The sequence below is a fragment of the Syngnathus floridae genome, chromosome 5, assembly GCF_059516105.1.
Source record: "Syngnathus floridae isolate MCC-2025c chromosome 5, RoL_Sflo_1.0, whole genome shotgun sequence".
Taxonomy (NCBI): domain Eukaryota; kingdom Metazoa; phylum Chordata; class Actinopteri; order Syngnathiformes; family Syngnathidae; genus Syngnathus; species Syngnathus floridae.
The window spans coordinates 12,175,029-12,189,988 of NC_142417.1; the positions used below are offsets into that span (position 1 = coordinate 12,175,029).

At 39.9% G+C, this 14,960-nt stretch overlaps 4 protein-coding genes across 4 annotated transcripts; 2 read left to right on the top strand and 2 right to left on the bottom strand.

Annotated features, from left to right (window-relative positions):
* Positions 1 to 579: 579 nt before the first annotated feature.
* hps4 (HPS4 biogenesis of lysosomal organelles complex 3 subunit 2) lies at positions 580 to 7,671 on the bottom strand. Its single transcript, XM_088376845.1, has 12 exons — positions 7,354 to 7,671; positions 7,034 to 7,124; positions 6,799 to 6,942; positions 6,627 to 6,734; positions 6,205 to 6,321; positions 5,417 to 5,514; positions 5,091 to 5,160; positions 4,578 to 4,702; positions 2,573 to 3,149; positions 1,321 to 1,447; positions 1,077 to 1,188; positions 580 to 900 (listed from the first exon to the last, which is right to left on the bottom strand). The coding sequence occupies exons 1-12, from the start codon at positions 7,383 to 7,385 to the stop codon at positions 729 to 731; spliced, it is 1,773 nt and encodes a 590-aa protein (XP_088232971.1). The 5' UTR covers positions 7,386 to 7,671; the 3' UTR covers positions 580 to 728.
* Positions 7,672 to 8,669: 998 nt separating this feature from the next.
* cox6a1 (cytochrome c oxidase subunit 6A1) lies at positions 8,670 to 10,090 on the bottom strand. The gene is made up of 3 exons (XM_088376847.1): positions 9,941 to 10,090; positions 9,037 to 9,179; positions 8,670 to 8,954 (listed from the first exon to the last, which is right to left on the bottom strand). Exons 1-3 carry the CDS (start codon positions 10,041 to 10,043, stop codon positions 8,865 to 8,867), a joined length of 336 nt encoding a protein of 111 aa, XP_088232973.1. The 5' UTR covers positions 10,044 to 10,090; the 3' UTR covers positions 8,670 to 8,864.
* Positions 10,091 to 10,558: 468 nt separating this feature from the next.
* Positions 10,559 to 12,266, top strand: LOC148398211 (C-type lectin domain family 4 member E-like). The gene is made up of 8 exons (XM_088376846.1): positions 10,559 to 10,702; positions 10,952 to 11,032; positions 11,113 to 11,196; positions 11,288 to 11,356; positions 11,445 to 11,498; positions 11,617 to 11,756; positions 11,839 to 11,954; positions 12,033 to 12,266. Exons 2-8 carry the CDS (start codon positions 10,954 to 10,956, stop codon positions 12,184 to 12,186), a joined length of 696 nt encoding a protein of 231 aa, XP_088232972.1. The 5' UTR covers positions 10,559 to 10,702; positions 10,952 to 10,953; the 3' UTR covers positions 12,187 to 12,266.
* A 1,141-nt stretch (positions 12,267 to 13,407) lies between these two features.
* pla2g1b (phospholipase A2, group IB (pancreas)) lies at positions 13,408 to 14,960 on the top strand. The gene is made up of 4 exons (XM_088376804.1): positions 13,408 to 13,533; positions 13,606 to 13,762; positions 14,032 to 14,159; positions 14,802 to 14,960. The coding sequence occupies exons 1-4, from the start codon at positions 13,470 to 13,472 to the stop codon at positions 14,924 to 14,926; spliced, it is 474 nt and encodes a 157-aa protein (XP_088232930.1). The 5' UTR covers positions 13,408 to 13,469; the 3' UTR covers positions 14,927 to 14,960.

Below are 14,960 nucleotides of genomic sequence, written 5' to 3' on the forward strand. Positions count from 1 at the left end.
ATTTAAAAAACTAAGATTGCTATCGTTAATTAGTTTCGCACTTTTTAGCAACTCAGAATGATTAGTAACCAGTACAGGATGTACGTCATGTCTTGCAAATGGGTTTTGATGGCATAAAAGCCGAAATGATGCTCTTAAACATGAGACATCACGTGACTGCTTTCATCACAGTAAGTTCATTAAAGAACCTATTTAGTGTGCGGAGGTGGTTTTCGTTGTACTATGGAAACATTCTCTTTTCTGTTTACATAAATATAAGGGTTGAATCAAAACTTCCCAGTGTGTTTTTGCACAACCAGCTCTACTTACGTGCTATTACTTTTGCAACAGTCGCAATAAATTTACCAAACACCATCAAAAGCTGTGTGGCTGATTCCAATAATGTCTCTACAAAAACAATTACATTTTGGGAATTAATGCCATCAATGTATTGATGAGACAAGTGTAAATGATCTCATCAAAAAAGCAAGAAAATGTGTAAAATTCACTCGGTGTTGATGAATCAAAACTCATGATCATAAATGGACCACATGTAAAGTACAACTACAATAATTGAAATTGTGACTCACAGACTACAAATGTTTAATATTATTTCCAGTGCAAAGCATTGTTTAATGAGATGAGTGAGAGTTGTAAGAAATACAGTGGGCACTTGTGCAAACACGTGACATTCAGGTTTACTAAAAGACAAAAGGCTTAAAATAAAAATAAAATACTGCGCTGTCACGTCAGAGTAAGTTAACGCCGTGTTTGAGCAGTCTGTGCCGAGCCTTGCTGGGCAAGGAGAATGCACTGTCCTGGTGGTTGGGGATGCCTGAATTCCTTGGCGTGACGCCGTGCTGCAGGAAAAAGGTCTCGTGGGCAGCGTTGCGGGCGCCGTACACAGCGGTAGAGGCGTTCCTGCAGTGGCATGAAGGACAAACGAGAGATGAGCATCACTTTGGGAAACTTGTGTTGTGATGATAGAGCGGATGACAGATCCTTACCCTGCCCCCCACCCTCTGTGAAAAGAACCATGAGAGGCCCCCACCCCCACCGCTCTAAATCACCACCATCACAGTCACTGGCATACTGACCTGATAATAGCCTCCTGCAGAGTTTCAGTGTTACAGAAATGCGAGTGAAGGAGTGATGCGGCTCTGACAAAAGGACGCTCGGGGGCTGTCCCTGGTCGCCCAGACAGGTTGGCTGCAGAGACACACAATAATGGTGTCAGTGCCACATTCACCTGGACTGACGCACAAAAGAATGCTGATAACAGTCCTGAGGGGCACAAGCTCTCTTAGCAACATTTACAAAGGGAAAATGAGGACACCTCACTTGTTAGTGTGCTCTGCGCGCAGTCGAAGTGGGCGAAGATGTAGGGTCCCGCGGTGCCCGGCGCCACTGGAGAGATGCTTCTGAGATGGGCCTCCAGTCCGTTTAGCGACGCCAAGCAGCTGTGATACTGGATACAAACCATAAATGCGAAGCTTACTGGCTGACAAAGACCATACATTAGCATCACAAAGGCAGGTTAGAGCACTCACGTACTTTTCAAAAGCGCCAGCGGCAATTTTGAAATTCAAATTTGAAGGATTATACCAGGATTATAAATATTCCAATGTGACATATCATTAAAGAGTCTTTATCTTTCGCTCTGTCAGAGAGGTCATCAACTTTTAATGTGACAGGTTCCGACAATAATGGTGGCTTACTGATGTCATAAATATGATAATGAAATGCACATTCTTGCTTTTTTTTATATGCCAAAAAACCTTGACAACACTGCCAACATATCTTTTAACTCTCTCTTTGCATCAGAAATAACACTGAGTGCCAGCCAATTCAGAGCGTTACAACTGATTCTTCGAATTCACTGTGTTTGTTTGTAAATACAGAAAGTACCAAAATGAATTATCATTATTATTATTATGATATATTATCACACAAAAATGTATCAGAATGTTACGACTGATTCTTTGAACCTCAGTGTGTTTTTTTTTGTAAATACAGAAAGTACCAAAATGAAATATTATTCGAAAATATTATCACACAAAAATGTGTTTCTACTTGATTTCATTTTTTTAGTGAACAGCAATAGAATATGATGGGTTGGTTCCACAAATCACCAATTGTAAAAAAAAATGGCAGAAAATAATCTTTTTATGGAACAATATAGTATTTTACGCACACCTGTGGCTTTTATGCAAATGATTTAGGCTTGAATGATACCTCAAGAGCAGTCCTTTTCTTCTTTTGCCAATCACTTTTTCACACTCACACCTACGTAAAACCAATACCATGCGTATTTTTGTGGGAATGTGGAAGGAAATGCATGCAGGCATGGGGAGAACATGCAAACTCTACACAGGAAGGCCAGAGCCAGAATCAAACTTTGCACCTCTGAACTGTGTGGCGGATGTGCTAACTAGTGCGTCCTAAAACTGTCTAAAGATACTAAATATGAAATAATCACAGAAACTTGTCTTATCAAGAATACATGCGCCAGTATCGTTTGTGACAGGGCCAAAAAGGCTTAATGTAAGACCCTGTGTCAGACATACTACAGCTGAAATGAGTTGCTCCTTACCACTTCCTCCATGGCACCTTGGTCACATAAGAAGTGAGGCTCCACCAGCAGGGCCAGCACAAGACCCTTGACCCTGTGCAGGTACAGTGTCATGGGAACCAGGGGGGTTTCATCGGGGTTGACAGGCGTTGTCTTGGTTCCACTCGCACCTCTGTTGGGCCCTTCTAATATGCAATTGTGTGAGTCCAGATTGCAGTGCTCTGTCTCTCCAGAGTCAAATACTGTCTCACAACACGCGCCTCCATCCTCTCCACTGAGGTGCGAGGTTGCGTTGTGCTCCAAGTCTTCTCCTTCCCCTCCGCTGCTGTGAAAACTATCATAGGTGGAACTTTGTAGAACTTCCTCCTCAGTTTCATGGGAGGCCTCTTCATTTGGTCTGGATCGGACTGGATTAGTGGCATGCTGCGTTGGAACCGTGTCCAAATCACAGTTGTCCGATGCTGACAGACGAGGACTCACGTTTCCTTTTTGGGTGGAAGTTGGATCTGAAGGTACAGACTCAGAAGAGGCCGTATCCGATGGGGTCCTTGACAGGGTCTGACGTAGCGAAGTGTATTTCATCGGTGTAAACTGGGACCTGGAAAGAATGAAAGAAAAAAGAACGAATCTTTTCAATGAACAAGAGTCCTAACGTGATTCGTTCTTTTTTTCAGTTCATATGACTTCAAACAGTAGGTGTCAGTAGTGCGCATTGAAGCTGGTGCCACCTCGCCGTAAAACAAAACGAAGAAGAAAATGATGTAACTTCCTGTTCGCGAACAAGTAATGCCTAAGTATTGTTATCCAATATATCTACTGCAATTTCACATTAGATTGCGGGTTTGAAATTTACTTTTATTACTATTATTATTTTATTTTTGATTATAATTAAATTAATAAACATTTAAGTTAAAACTTGTCTGGTGTTTAATTCCTTGTATATATTCGTCAACCAAAACATAAAAATCAGACATTTGGTAACTGCTTTATATGACAATATGTATAGATATGTGTTTTACGTTGTTATATGAGTTGGTTTTCCCCCAAAATAACAAATGTTAGCATAACGTTTTTTTTTTTATCAACCTTTTATTCAAACACATTCGGTATAATAACACCATCAACTGCAGCCCAACAAATACAAAATTAAAACATCAATGTCGGCATAACGTGTGTCGGCTGGTATAGCAGCAATGCTGTCCGTCACTCACTCGTGAATCTTTGCGAACGACTAATGAGCAGTCAGTCCCTCCTCCATGGAGGGACTTTACGAGTCAGTGACGTAATTTCCCGTTCACGACCGAGACGAGTCAGTGACGCAACTTCCCGTTCACGACCGAGTGAGAGACTGTTGCCAACGGATCAGTGTGTAGGTGTTGTATTATAGAAAAAAATCTGTGAATTACCCAAGCCAATTATTATTATTATATATTTTTTTTTTGGGGGGGGGGGGGAGGTCGGGGGGTGTAGTTGTGTTGTTTGATGTACATGTTGTTCCCACAGGATGTTGTAATATAGAGAAAAACATTGTCGACATTACCGTGTGTTTACTTGATTGTTTTTTTTGTCTGGTGTATCGCTTAATTTTGTGTGTTATTGAAGTTAAAAAAAACAAAAAAAACAGATCAGTGTGTGTGGGGGGGGCGATTCGTTGAAAGATTTGTTTGAACGAATCTTTTGAGTGAACTGATTCTAAAGATTCCGTTCACTTAAAAGAACTGGAATGCACATCACTACCCGGCTCATCTCGCGAGCTTCGACCTCCGAATTTTGTCCGACAACCGAAGCAAAAAAATCTCGAGTTTTTTGTTCGAATTCCGATTTGTTCGAGAACCGGGACGTTCGAAAACCGAGGTTTGACTGTATATAGATTCGATCTGATGTCAGCGCGAATTACAAGCTTAGATTGACGTTGGCTAATTTTCTGCAGCAAACCTGATAAGCTCTCACTGCACACAATGTGTCGCGGCTCACGGCTTGAGAACTACTAAAGAAAACAACTAAAATGTGATGTGTGTTACAGTACCATGATTCTCTGTCCACAGGAGCAGACTGCAGGTACTGAAGTTCAAACATGGTGAGGAACACAGAAGTAGAGCTGACAGCATCACCGAAGAAGTTGGATGGACTCAGGCATTTGGGCGACTGTGCCTATATAGAAATGGAAAACACAAGTTTACCCCTTCTTTGTTAGAAAACACAACTAGACGGAAACAATCACACAATCTGTACTGCTCTGCAGTCTTCATATAGAGAGGGAAAGCGGGAGAAACAATAAACAGGGGTATCAAACTCATTTTTTTTGCGGGCAACATTGTGTATGATGACCTAATATTATGGCACACATGCAACAAATTGATAGTTTTGTAATCAGACAGCGGTAAATAATTCATTGCGTGACTATTTTTCAATATATTTTAAAGGGGGATTAATAAAAAAATATCCCTAATCCTAATAGCAGCCAATGAACGTGGGTGTGTTACCCACTATTTCACTCCTCCCACTGCAATGTCAACGAATGAAATAGTGATTCATTCACCTTGAAGTTTTCACTCTCATGAACCAAAATCTTCATGGTAACATCTGGGGACATCTGTGTGCTCACCACTCTATGGAGGAGAGATAGCAGAATAGTTTTATGACAAAAAATCAAAATGGACAGCATATCTACAGGAGACACCCACTCAGTAAAGATGCTCAGCTTTCAGGTAAAATTTTAGTATGAGTCGCAATTGCATGATAACCTGGATACGATAACTAAATTTGGATCTATTATCTTTTGTGACTTTTGCTGTTCCGCTTCTTGTAAGTGAGGGAGTGCAAAAACGATTTTATTCAAATAACCCCACACCACAGTCAGCCTACCTTCCTCTAAAAAGAATACAGCCTGCTAACACTAGGGGGCAGCAGCGCTGGCAGGCCTGAAGAATGAGGGCAGCCTTAAGCAACAGAAGCGGGTCAACCTGAGGATTAAAAATACTGTTCATCACCAGATACTAGCAAAAAAAAAAAAAACTCAAGTGAAACAATCATGCAGTTTGTAGTGCAATAATGTCAACATTGAGTACAAGATGTGTGCCATGTTTTTAGATTACATCATCACATAACACGTATCATGTGAGGCTCCTCAGAGCCAGTTTTGCAAAAGCTTGTGCCGTGGCCATGTGTAACCCATTTGCATGGCACAATTCAGTCTGTATCAGACATGATAAATGCAGAAGTGTGTCTTGGTATTGTGCAATAGCACAGGATTTTGAGACAGTCATATCCTGTTTCTGCAGCAGCAATACAGTTCGAATGCATCAACATTCAACTTTCACTGCACATTTGTTCTTTTTTTTTTCATATTTTTGGGGCACTCCAGCGTTCTCATCCCACATTCCAAAAACTTTTGCATTTTGGGTTCATTGAAGACTCAGGCATGTCCAGCTTTGGTATTAAAGAGCTCCCTATGCAGCCTGTTTTAGGTGTACTGAAGTAGGATGCGTCTAAAACAGGCTTGAGGGGCTCTCAAGAACTGGACTTGACCATCCCTGCTCTAAACTGTAATTTTGAATGTGAGTGGGAATAGTTATTTGTCTATTTTTGTCTACAGTTCATCATAAACTGTAAAGACAATTGGAATAGCAAATGAATGGATGCATGAATCTTACATTTGTCGACTCAATAGTGGTCAAGGAACTGAAGACGTGATGAAGTTCAGAAGGTCCAGCGAGCAAGTATGACAGGTATCGTGACCACCGAGCAGCCAAGCTTTCCTGACTATTAAACTATGGAGACACACACACACATTGATTACTTATTAGTGTGGCCTCTTCTGGCCTAAACACTATTAGAAGCCCAGACAGATGTTTGTAACCATAAATAGTTGTGCCATGAAATTGGTTACATTTATTGGCAACTGTTTATTTACTTCATGTCATCGCGTTACTCTAGTCAAAAGTGCTTCCAGTATGTAGAATGTTGGATTTTTTTTTTTGTCCAAACAGACAAAAAATGTGCTGCCATGTTAATCTAATCTACCCACTTTCTAGTGTGGGTTAGGCTCACAAAAAGGGCTACTCAAAGACAGTACCTGGTAGCTCTGTCGAACAGAGCCATTGTAGAAACAAAAGAGGTTTATTATCTTATCCAGTAGCTCACAGACACTAACAGTGGGAGTTTCCATGGAGCAGCCCAGCGCCTGAAGGTGGAAAAATAAGAAGAAGGTCATCTATCAGACTAAGAACTATCACACACACACTCACCCAAAAGAAGTCCTCTTTCATATGGATTGCAAATTTGTGGCGACGCAGCCTCAGAAGGCGCACACGGGAGGAAGAAAGCTCTGAAATGCAACGGCCCACCCCGGCAAGTTGACCACAAAGTAGCTCTTGCTTATCAATGGGGGTCTGCAGCAAAGAATTGTACAGGTGTTATTATCATCATCCTTAATATTATCAAATTCAACCACATTAGGCAAGACTTTTCCAGGAGTCAAACCTCTTCCGGATAGAAGTAACAGATCCCCTTGCTGGTCGGATCTCCCTCTCCCTTCACCTTGGAGCCATCATATAGTAAAAATAAATGACACCTGCAAAAGTCAAGGGTAAAAATGTGTAATGAACAAAAGGAAAGTTTTATTTTTTTTCTAACAATAAATTTTGATAATGTTGCGATTACAAAATCTGCACTGTTAAATTTAATTGTCGATGGTTAATTTACGGAGGATTAAAGCAATATACAGTATTCCAAATGTATGGCAACGTGGGTAACCACGAGGTAGAGACAAAAAAAGTGAAAAGTAGAACAGACCGCCTTACCCTCTGGAGTCTGGCGGAATAAGTTCCGCCATGGTCCAAACTGATGTATTAAGCTGTCATCAAGTCTCTCAGGTCTCCCTCCTCCCGTCTCCCCCACCAAAATACAAAACTCCGATGTTGTCCCAGCTCGCGTCAGATCATCAAAACGCTGCCCTGGAAATCCAAGGCTGAACTCGGAATGCGAGAAAAGACAAGTTGTATAACAGCTACGTCGAGTATTTTCAAGTTTGTTATGGTCAGTCCACCGGTGGGGAAAAAAGGTTTGACCCGAGGAACATAACTACAGGAATGCAACCAGTCACACGCAAAAAAAGTCATGTGAAAGTACGGCAAGCTGAGAGGGTCAAAATTGTGCCGCGTCGAGTAATACAGGTGTTACTGCAGTTTGAATTATATTTTGTACTGTGTAATTATAACAATGAAAGTAATAATGAAAATAGTAATACTGGCAGACTGACAGTACAGTACATTTAACGTTACGTGATGTATGTCAGAAATAGGGTATGATTCACACATGTCCCGATGGAGGAAGGAAAAAGACGCACCAAAAAATTGCACATGCGTTTGAGATGCACAAAAAACGTAAAGAAATGCTTTTGTTGTAATAATTATTACACTATGAAACTATTTAGTATCACTTAATTGGTCTGAAAATTTTTACTTAGACTATCTTTGTGCACCTATCCATCCCCGCAAAAGCTAAACAATTACATGCTTCTCCACTAGATGGGAGAAGGTACGGGTCACGACCCTATCAATTTGTTACATGCTTATGATGTAAAAAAGTGTGCTCAAATTACCTTGGTAATGGTTTTCATATATAAGAATTAATGTGTACATTTTCAAATAATTATTAATGATACAATTGTCCCACTTTCACAAGCCCCAAGTATAAATGACTGAGCTATTTTTGGATCAGGCCCTGGGGTACTCATGTGGTCCTTAGGGGTCCCTGGTGCTTACAGCACCGTTTTGAGAACCTCTTAATTAACCATCTATTATGTTCAACTAAACAGACCAGATTTTACACTAAGTCAATTTGAGTAAATTGATAAAACCTCATTACTTTAGTATATATGTATACATTTTGGGAACATATTGTTTGGTGGTGTGCTATATTTTTCTAGTAGAAAAGTTCAAGTTAGGTGTATTCTATCATTATTTGATATCAATGAATTATTGAAGGTAATTTCTAGAGAGCTTTGAAATCCATTTTTTCAATTGCAGATGACTTATTTGGGGCTAGTGACCGAGTGGATCTTATTGGGAGAAAGTGAGCTTTACCTGGAAACTACACAAAGAAGAAATACACAAAATTGAGTTAAGTTACTTTATTTCAGTTTTATTTTGCTTAACAGTACAGAGCAAAGAATTGCCGGCTCAGGTTCTTCGTGTTCAGAGGTAAACACGGAAGAAAGGTAAACTGTAAATGAGTTTGTGTGGTCCTGGAGAGAAAAACCTACTGAGGGAAATCTGGTCCCTACACCAGTTATGAGGTCTGGAAAGAGGGCCTACTCATCGTGACCCTCATAGCCATCAGGAAGGGCATTCACGTGGGGATTGTGGAAGAGTGATTTGTTGCCATCTCCCCAGGGGAACCGCTGTTTACAAACAAAATATAACAATCGGAGACATGAAATAAATGCAAGTCAAGTAAAAGCAGACGGATTATTTAAACCCAACCTTGCTCCGAATGCGGAGGTGCGAATAAGGGATGAACTCAGGCTGTTCGTGGCTGTGTTGTTGCTCCTTCAGATACATGTTAACCATGCACACCGCAACACCAGGAAGGGCAACCACAAAGGTGAGTATCTTCCATGTCCTCGCTGGAGAGGTGGAAAATCAGAATCAGAGGATGCGATATTCACATTATTTGATCCATTACGATGATTGACAGTGCTATGTAACATTCATGTAAAACATGACATGTGAGGACAAACTTGAACGTGTGCAAAACCAGGTCAAAATGATACATGCTTAAAATCAAACCCAGCAAAAGCATTAGGTTTGGGACAGTTGTAAATCATCAAAGGTACCTCGCGGACTCAAAATGCAATGACCGTAACATTTTTTTCCCAGTCAGATTGCTTATGTTGCTTATTTAAAAATGAACACTCTCGGACTGACGTTGCATTACATCCGAGGGAGCCGCTGTAATGCCGGTTTCCATCCTAAACACACTGATTTAAATGATCAGCCCATCAGCAGCTCTGTGGGAACTTGATAACAACCCTGATCATCATTAATCAAATTGAAATTTCCAATGTTATTATACACAATGTTATTATGTGAATGCTTGTTCAGTATACCATGTTTTACATGTACAGGCCAGAGATTTACTTACACATAAGACGCCTTAACATAGTATTTCGTCATTCAAGTTTGTGATTTCAACGAGTAAATGTATCACATAATTGCATCTTCGCGCAACTTGTCCTGCATGTTGTCAGTCAAGGATATCAAGCCAATGCTAGGGCTAACAGAGCTGACGCCAGAGCAACAAGGTCACTGCGAAAGCGTTGTCTTTCCTCGTAAATCCTGAATGGTATTGAATCAACATGGAGTCTTTATCGCTTGTCAGACTCACCAGCTTGCTCGCCATGACCAGCAGCGGCAGCAGAAAGCTGACGACGGGTCTGGGTCAAAGAAGACCTCAGCAAGGCTTGAGTCAGTCGTCCGATGGCCGCCATCTTCGTTTCAAATGGTTCGAAACACACCGGAAAGACGTGTAAATGAAGAGTCACGTGACAGGAATTTTATTTTCTGAACACAGAAAAAACAGATTATTTTTGTTTTATGCCATGTATATTTTATGTCATTTTTCATTTATTATTTTTGTAGTACGTGGTTTTGGCTTTTTCCTCCTCTATTACACGTCAGGTTGTTGTTGTTGTTTTTTTATGTAAATAAAGGTGCTTCATCTAAAGGCAATCACAATTCTGAATAACTATTTTTTGTTAATCAGGCACACTTAAACGCATTTGAATATCGGCAAAAATTGGTTGAAATAATTTAATATTTTATCACTAGATTTATATTATTATTATCTGCTCTTTGTTGGCGGTTGCAAACCAGATACTGCCATCTACTGGACAGAAACCTGGAACTGATGAGATCAGTAAAAAAAAGTTTGATAATACTATAATAAACATAAATATGAATAATATATGTACATAAAACGAATATTTTACCATGACTTGTGACCGACTCAAAAAACAGACTAATCGATACTAGCTGGCTTTATTTAAAGGGGGAGGACTTCAGTGAGCTCATGGTCAGAGTCCAACCTGACAATACTGAACAATAGTACATTTTCTATTTGACTAAGTTCCGTGGGAAAAAAAAATCTGTAAGTACATTTGTCAGAAACATTTATTGTATTGTTGAGAACAGAAATGCTCAGATGTAAATTATTTTGTTAGCTGTTATCTATTTAAATTTACTCAGTGAATGTGGATTTTTTGTAAATATTTGATGAAGTCAAGTTGTCCATGAAATATATCAATGATGCTTTTGCTCTAATTAATAAGTTAAAAATTAGCATATTATGATAACTGTGAACATGCCAGTGAAAATGAACATGAATATGTTTTTCAAGAGATGGACGCTCGGTACAACCAGTTTGAGCCAACCTCTGAGAGATTTGAGCTTGCAGATCAGAATGTGACTTTGTACAAAGGTAGAATACCCATGCAATCAAATGTCTTAATTATTCTAGTGGTCTCTCTGTTTTATAAATATGTCATTTGTCATTTATAGGTATGAGGAGGGTATTGGTATATACCCTCTATGGTATCCTTGTGGCCCTGCTTTTAATTCAGCTAATGGTAACTGGGATCAAATGTATGTTTTATAAAGTCATTGGCATTCAGTTTATATGTTGGCAATTTCATACATTATGAAATGTTTGTCTTATGGTTTCTTCTGTCTTAAGTCTCGCAGTTAAACACGGAAATCACTGACATCAAACTAAACCTAAAAAAACCCAGCCATCAAGCCTTGGGTAAGAAAAGTAAAGATGGACTCAAGATGCAAGATTGTTGCAACGCTGTAAGTAACTTTTATTTATTTGTGTTACCTCCCAATTAAAGGTGAAGGGACACCTATAGAAGATGTCCATTTGGAAAAACGTGTCCCAGTTAGAGGTAATCATGTTTTTCAGTATCATCTAACCATCCATTTTCAGTACCATGTTTCTCCTTCAAGGTCTCAGGAAGTTATTTCCCTATAAGTGTTTGCTCGTATTACTCTGCGTCAAACCAGGAGCATGTAAGGAGGGATGGGTGTCATTCCAAAGCAGCTGCTACTTGCTGTCGACCACCACTGCCACCTGGAGCAGAGCTGAGCAGCAGTGCCTTTCACATGCAGCACATCTGGTGGTTTTGAACAGTGTTGAGGAACTGGTGAGCTTCATGTCCAGCCAGCATTGACAGCGTAAATGGAATTCAACAAATCATCATGTTAATCTAGGGTTCTTTTCCGTAGGATTATCTGTCAGAAATTTCTGAAATCACTTGTAAATACTGGATTGGACTTGTGGAACGAGACCGCGAGGGAGAGTGGAGTTGGGTGGATGGAACTGACTACAATAAAACCCCAAAGTAAGTTTTCAGTTGTGGAGGCCCTTAAATGTATACAAGCACGTGCTTAATGATATTTCTTTCTGTGTGTTTTCTGAGGTTCTGGGATGTAGCTCAGCCTGACAATTGGGCCTTCACAAAAAATGGTGAGGATTGCGGGCAGATTCTTGCTGCCGACGTACGCGTACGCCGGCGGTGGAATGACGCTAACTGCAATATCTCATACAACTTTATATGTGAAATTGGTATATGAGAGTATTTTTTGTTTGTAGAGGTATTCAAACATGAATGTTAAAAAAAATAAAGGCATTGCATTTCCAGTGTTTCAATAAAGGCATTGCATTTCCAGTGTTTCCTTATAAATGCAACGAGATGAGACTACCTTAACCTTACAAAAGACATTTAAGAATCTGCAACTTCCTCATATAATCACCTAAACAAAATCATCCAGCCAACCACTTTCTACGCTGCCGGTTCTCATGAGAGTTACAGGTGACGCATTTCTTCGGTGACTTTGGGTGAGGGCCCAATCAGTAGCGGTGCCTCATGTAAACCAACAAGCATTCTCACTCACAGTCACACCAATGGGCAATTTAGAGTCTTGGAAATATGTACCAAATTTAATTGTTTACGGAATGTGGGAGGAAGCTAGAGTACCTGGAGAAAATTCCATACCTACGAAGGGACAATAATGCAGATGGGGTTAGCCGAGCTTCAAACCCAGGACCTTTCGTGATGTGCCACCCACTGGACCCCGTGATGCCTGGACCAAAATTGATTACTACATAATTTCACGAAACATTGTTTGACTTGGTAGTACTGCAGTCACTGAGCCCAATACAGCCTTGAGTTCTTCAACCATCTGGCCATTAGATCCACCTTGCTATAAACTGCAAAGACAAAAGTGTTGCGACACCTCCCCATCACCAATAGCAACTGAGGAATAAAAAGGGAAAATATGGACTGGGTTTCCCTTTTGAAGTTACATATATTAGGTTATTATAACATATTAGATTTCCCTTTCTGTTACACTAGGTTGAACATTATCAGAAATGTTTAGTGGTATTTTTTGGGAAGTCTTTGCTGTTTACACAGCTGTGTCGAGCAAGACCAAAATGCAAAAGTGCCGTCGAATGGCATGGTGGTCAAAGAGGGAAAAAAAAAAAACAAGTACTAACACATTGGAAAAGTCATAAGACTAAGATCCTTATGTCATTTGTGTTTACTTCTTAAACCATATGACCAAAGGACATACGAACTAAAATAAGACCAGAAAGTAATCATTCAGTAGTTGATAATTATTTAGTAGAATAATGTAAATCATGAGTGATTTGCACTCATTACAGCTCAACAATTAAAAACATGTTTTCAATCATGCTTACTATAATTATTTCAAAGGAAAGTGTTTGATTTGAATGTTGACAAGTATATAGTTGTATAAAATCCTCATGTTACAAAAAAAAAAAAAAATCAACTCCTCCCCATGTACTCCTTATCTCTAGCCCACCTCCTGACCTATAAGTGCAAGCTGTGACAATGTTGCCTGTTTCTCTGCAGGCAACCATGAACCTGACAGCTCCTCTGCTGCTGCTGGCCACCGGTAAGCCTGCTAAAAACATATGGCACCACTTTGAAAGAACATACGTCTGTTTTACTTGATGCTGTTTACCAGCTTGTGTGATCAGCGGGGCTCGACTGCCCAAAGCCTTGTGGCAGTTTGGGAACATGATTAAGTGTGCCCAGCCAGGAGTTAACCCACTGATGTACAACGGTTATGGTTGTTGGTGTGGCTTCGGGGGCACAGGAACCCCACGGGACGACCTGGACAGGTAAGGAACAGAAACCAAAAGCTGAATTCAAGCAGAGGTGTCCATTAGGTCCAGAAACTAAAAACCCTACCACAGTTTGAGTTTAGCCACATGTGCAACTAGTCAAAAGCTATTTACCTGCTTGAGTAGAAGCACCTGTGGCTAAATCTAAACTATGGCACGGATTTGACACACTGGACCTGGATTTGATACCTCTGCATTCAAGTTATGACAATGAAAAACAATCAGGTACTATTCTATAATAAAAAATTCAAATCCACTCGTTTTAGGTGCTGTTATGCCCATGACAAATGTTATGAAAGCAGCAGAAAGAGTCCTGGGTGTGGGAGCATTGCTGATCTTCCATATGTCCTCGTTTATGATTTCGCCTGCTCAGATAACCAAGTCACCTGCTCAGGTGAGTGTGACCCAACTCAAGATTATTCTTACATTTAATATGCTAAGGAAAAACTCTAAATACAACAGGTTGAGTGATTAATGCAGAATTCAGCTAAACGTCATAATCGGCCACAACATCAACAATAATCATTAGGGCCCGATCGATATGGATGTTCTTTGTACAGAAAAATAATAGATTAATCAGCGATTAATTTACAAAATGTATCATGCCTAAATTATTTTTGCACCCTCTGCCTTTCAATTATTTTGAATGTTTGCTATTATACATATTACCCACCAATAGTGGGAGTCAACTGTAAATAATTTTTTCAAAAATATAACATCCCTTTTTGATTCCCAGAATGCATTGCGTGGTGAAATGAATTTATTTGAATAATGGTCATGAGTTTGTGTTACCAGCAGTTGAATAGGTGCCATATTTAATATTTATATTTGCTGTATATTGCTGACCTCCAGGTCAACGAACATTTTGCAAATATAGAAAAAAATACCAGTTAAGTGACTTTTAGTCTTCATTTCCACTCAAATTTTTCTTTACAGTTGTTTTGTTGGACCGTGTGTGTACTACTGCTATGCATAAACAGTTTACTTTGGTATTAATGGAGATGCATGACGTAATGTTTCTGATGTGTCTCCGTAGCCACGAATGACAAGTGCCAGGCAGCCGTGTGCGAGTGTGATCGCGTGGCAGCTCATTGCTTTGAGCAGGCTGAATTCAACTCTGAAAACAAGGACCTGGATCCAAAAGTCCACTGTGTCAACTGAGTAACATAATCAATAAAGAAGCAAGTTTGCACTA

Bases quoted from the DNA above. Each gene is read 5' to 3' on its own strand.
- hps4 (XM_088376845.1), bottom strand. From the start codon at position 7,385: ATGGCGGAACTTATTCCGCCAGACTCCAGAGG. The intron at 6,322-6,626 runs GTACTGTCTTTG...GTGTCTCCATAG, and splicing joins CTGTTCGACAGAGCTACCAG to TTTAATAGTCAGGAAAGCTT. The intron at 5,161-5,416 runs GTAGGCTGACTG...TCTCCTCCATAG, and splicing joins TGTATTCTTTTTAGAGGAAG to AGTGGTGAGCACACAGATGT.
- cox6a1 (XM_088376847.1), bottom strand. From the start codon at position 10,043: ATGGCGGCCATCGGACGACTGACTCAAGCCTTGCTGAGGTCTTCTTTG. The intron at 9,180-9,940 runs GTGAGTCTGACA...CCACCTCTCCAG, and splicing joins TGGTCATGGCGAGCAAGCTG to CGAGGACATGGAAGATACTC. The intron at 8,955-9,036 runs GTTGGGTTTAAA...GTTTGTAAACAG, and splicing joins ACCTCCGCATTCGGAGCAAG to CGGTTCCCCTGGGGAGATGG.
- LOC148398211 (XM_088376846.1), top strand. From the start codon at position 10,954: ATGGACGCTCGGTACAACCAGTTTGAGCCAACCTCTGAGAGATTTGAG. The intron at 11,197-11,287 runs GTATGTTTTATA...TTCTGTCTTAAG, and splicing joins AATGGTAACTGGGATCAAAT to TCTCGCAGTTAAACACGGAA. The intron at 11,955-12,032 runs GTAAGTTTTCAG...GTGTTTTCTGAG, and splicing joins GACTACAATAAAACCCCAAA to GTTCTGGGATGTAGCTCAGC.
- pla2g1b (XM_088376804.1), top strand. From the start codon at position 13,470: ATGTTGCCTGTTTCTCTGCAGGCAACCATGAACCTGACAGCTCCTCTG. The intron at 13,534-13,605 runs GTAAGCCTGCTA...GCTGTTTACCAG, and splicing joins TCTGCTGCTGCTGGCCACCG to CTTGTGTGATCAGCGGGGCT. The intron at 14,160-14,801 runs GTGAGTGTGACC...GTGTCTCCGTAG, and splicing joins TAACCAAGTCACCTGCTCAG to CCACGAATGACAAGTGCCAG.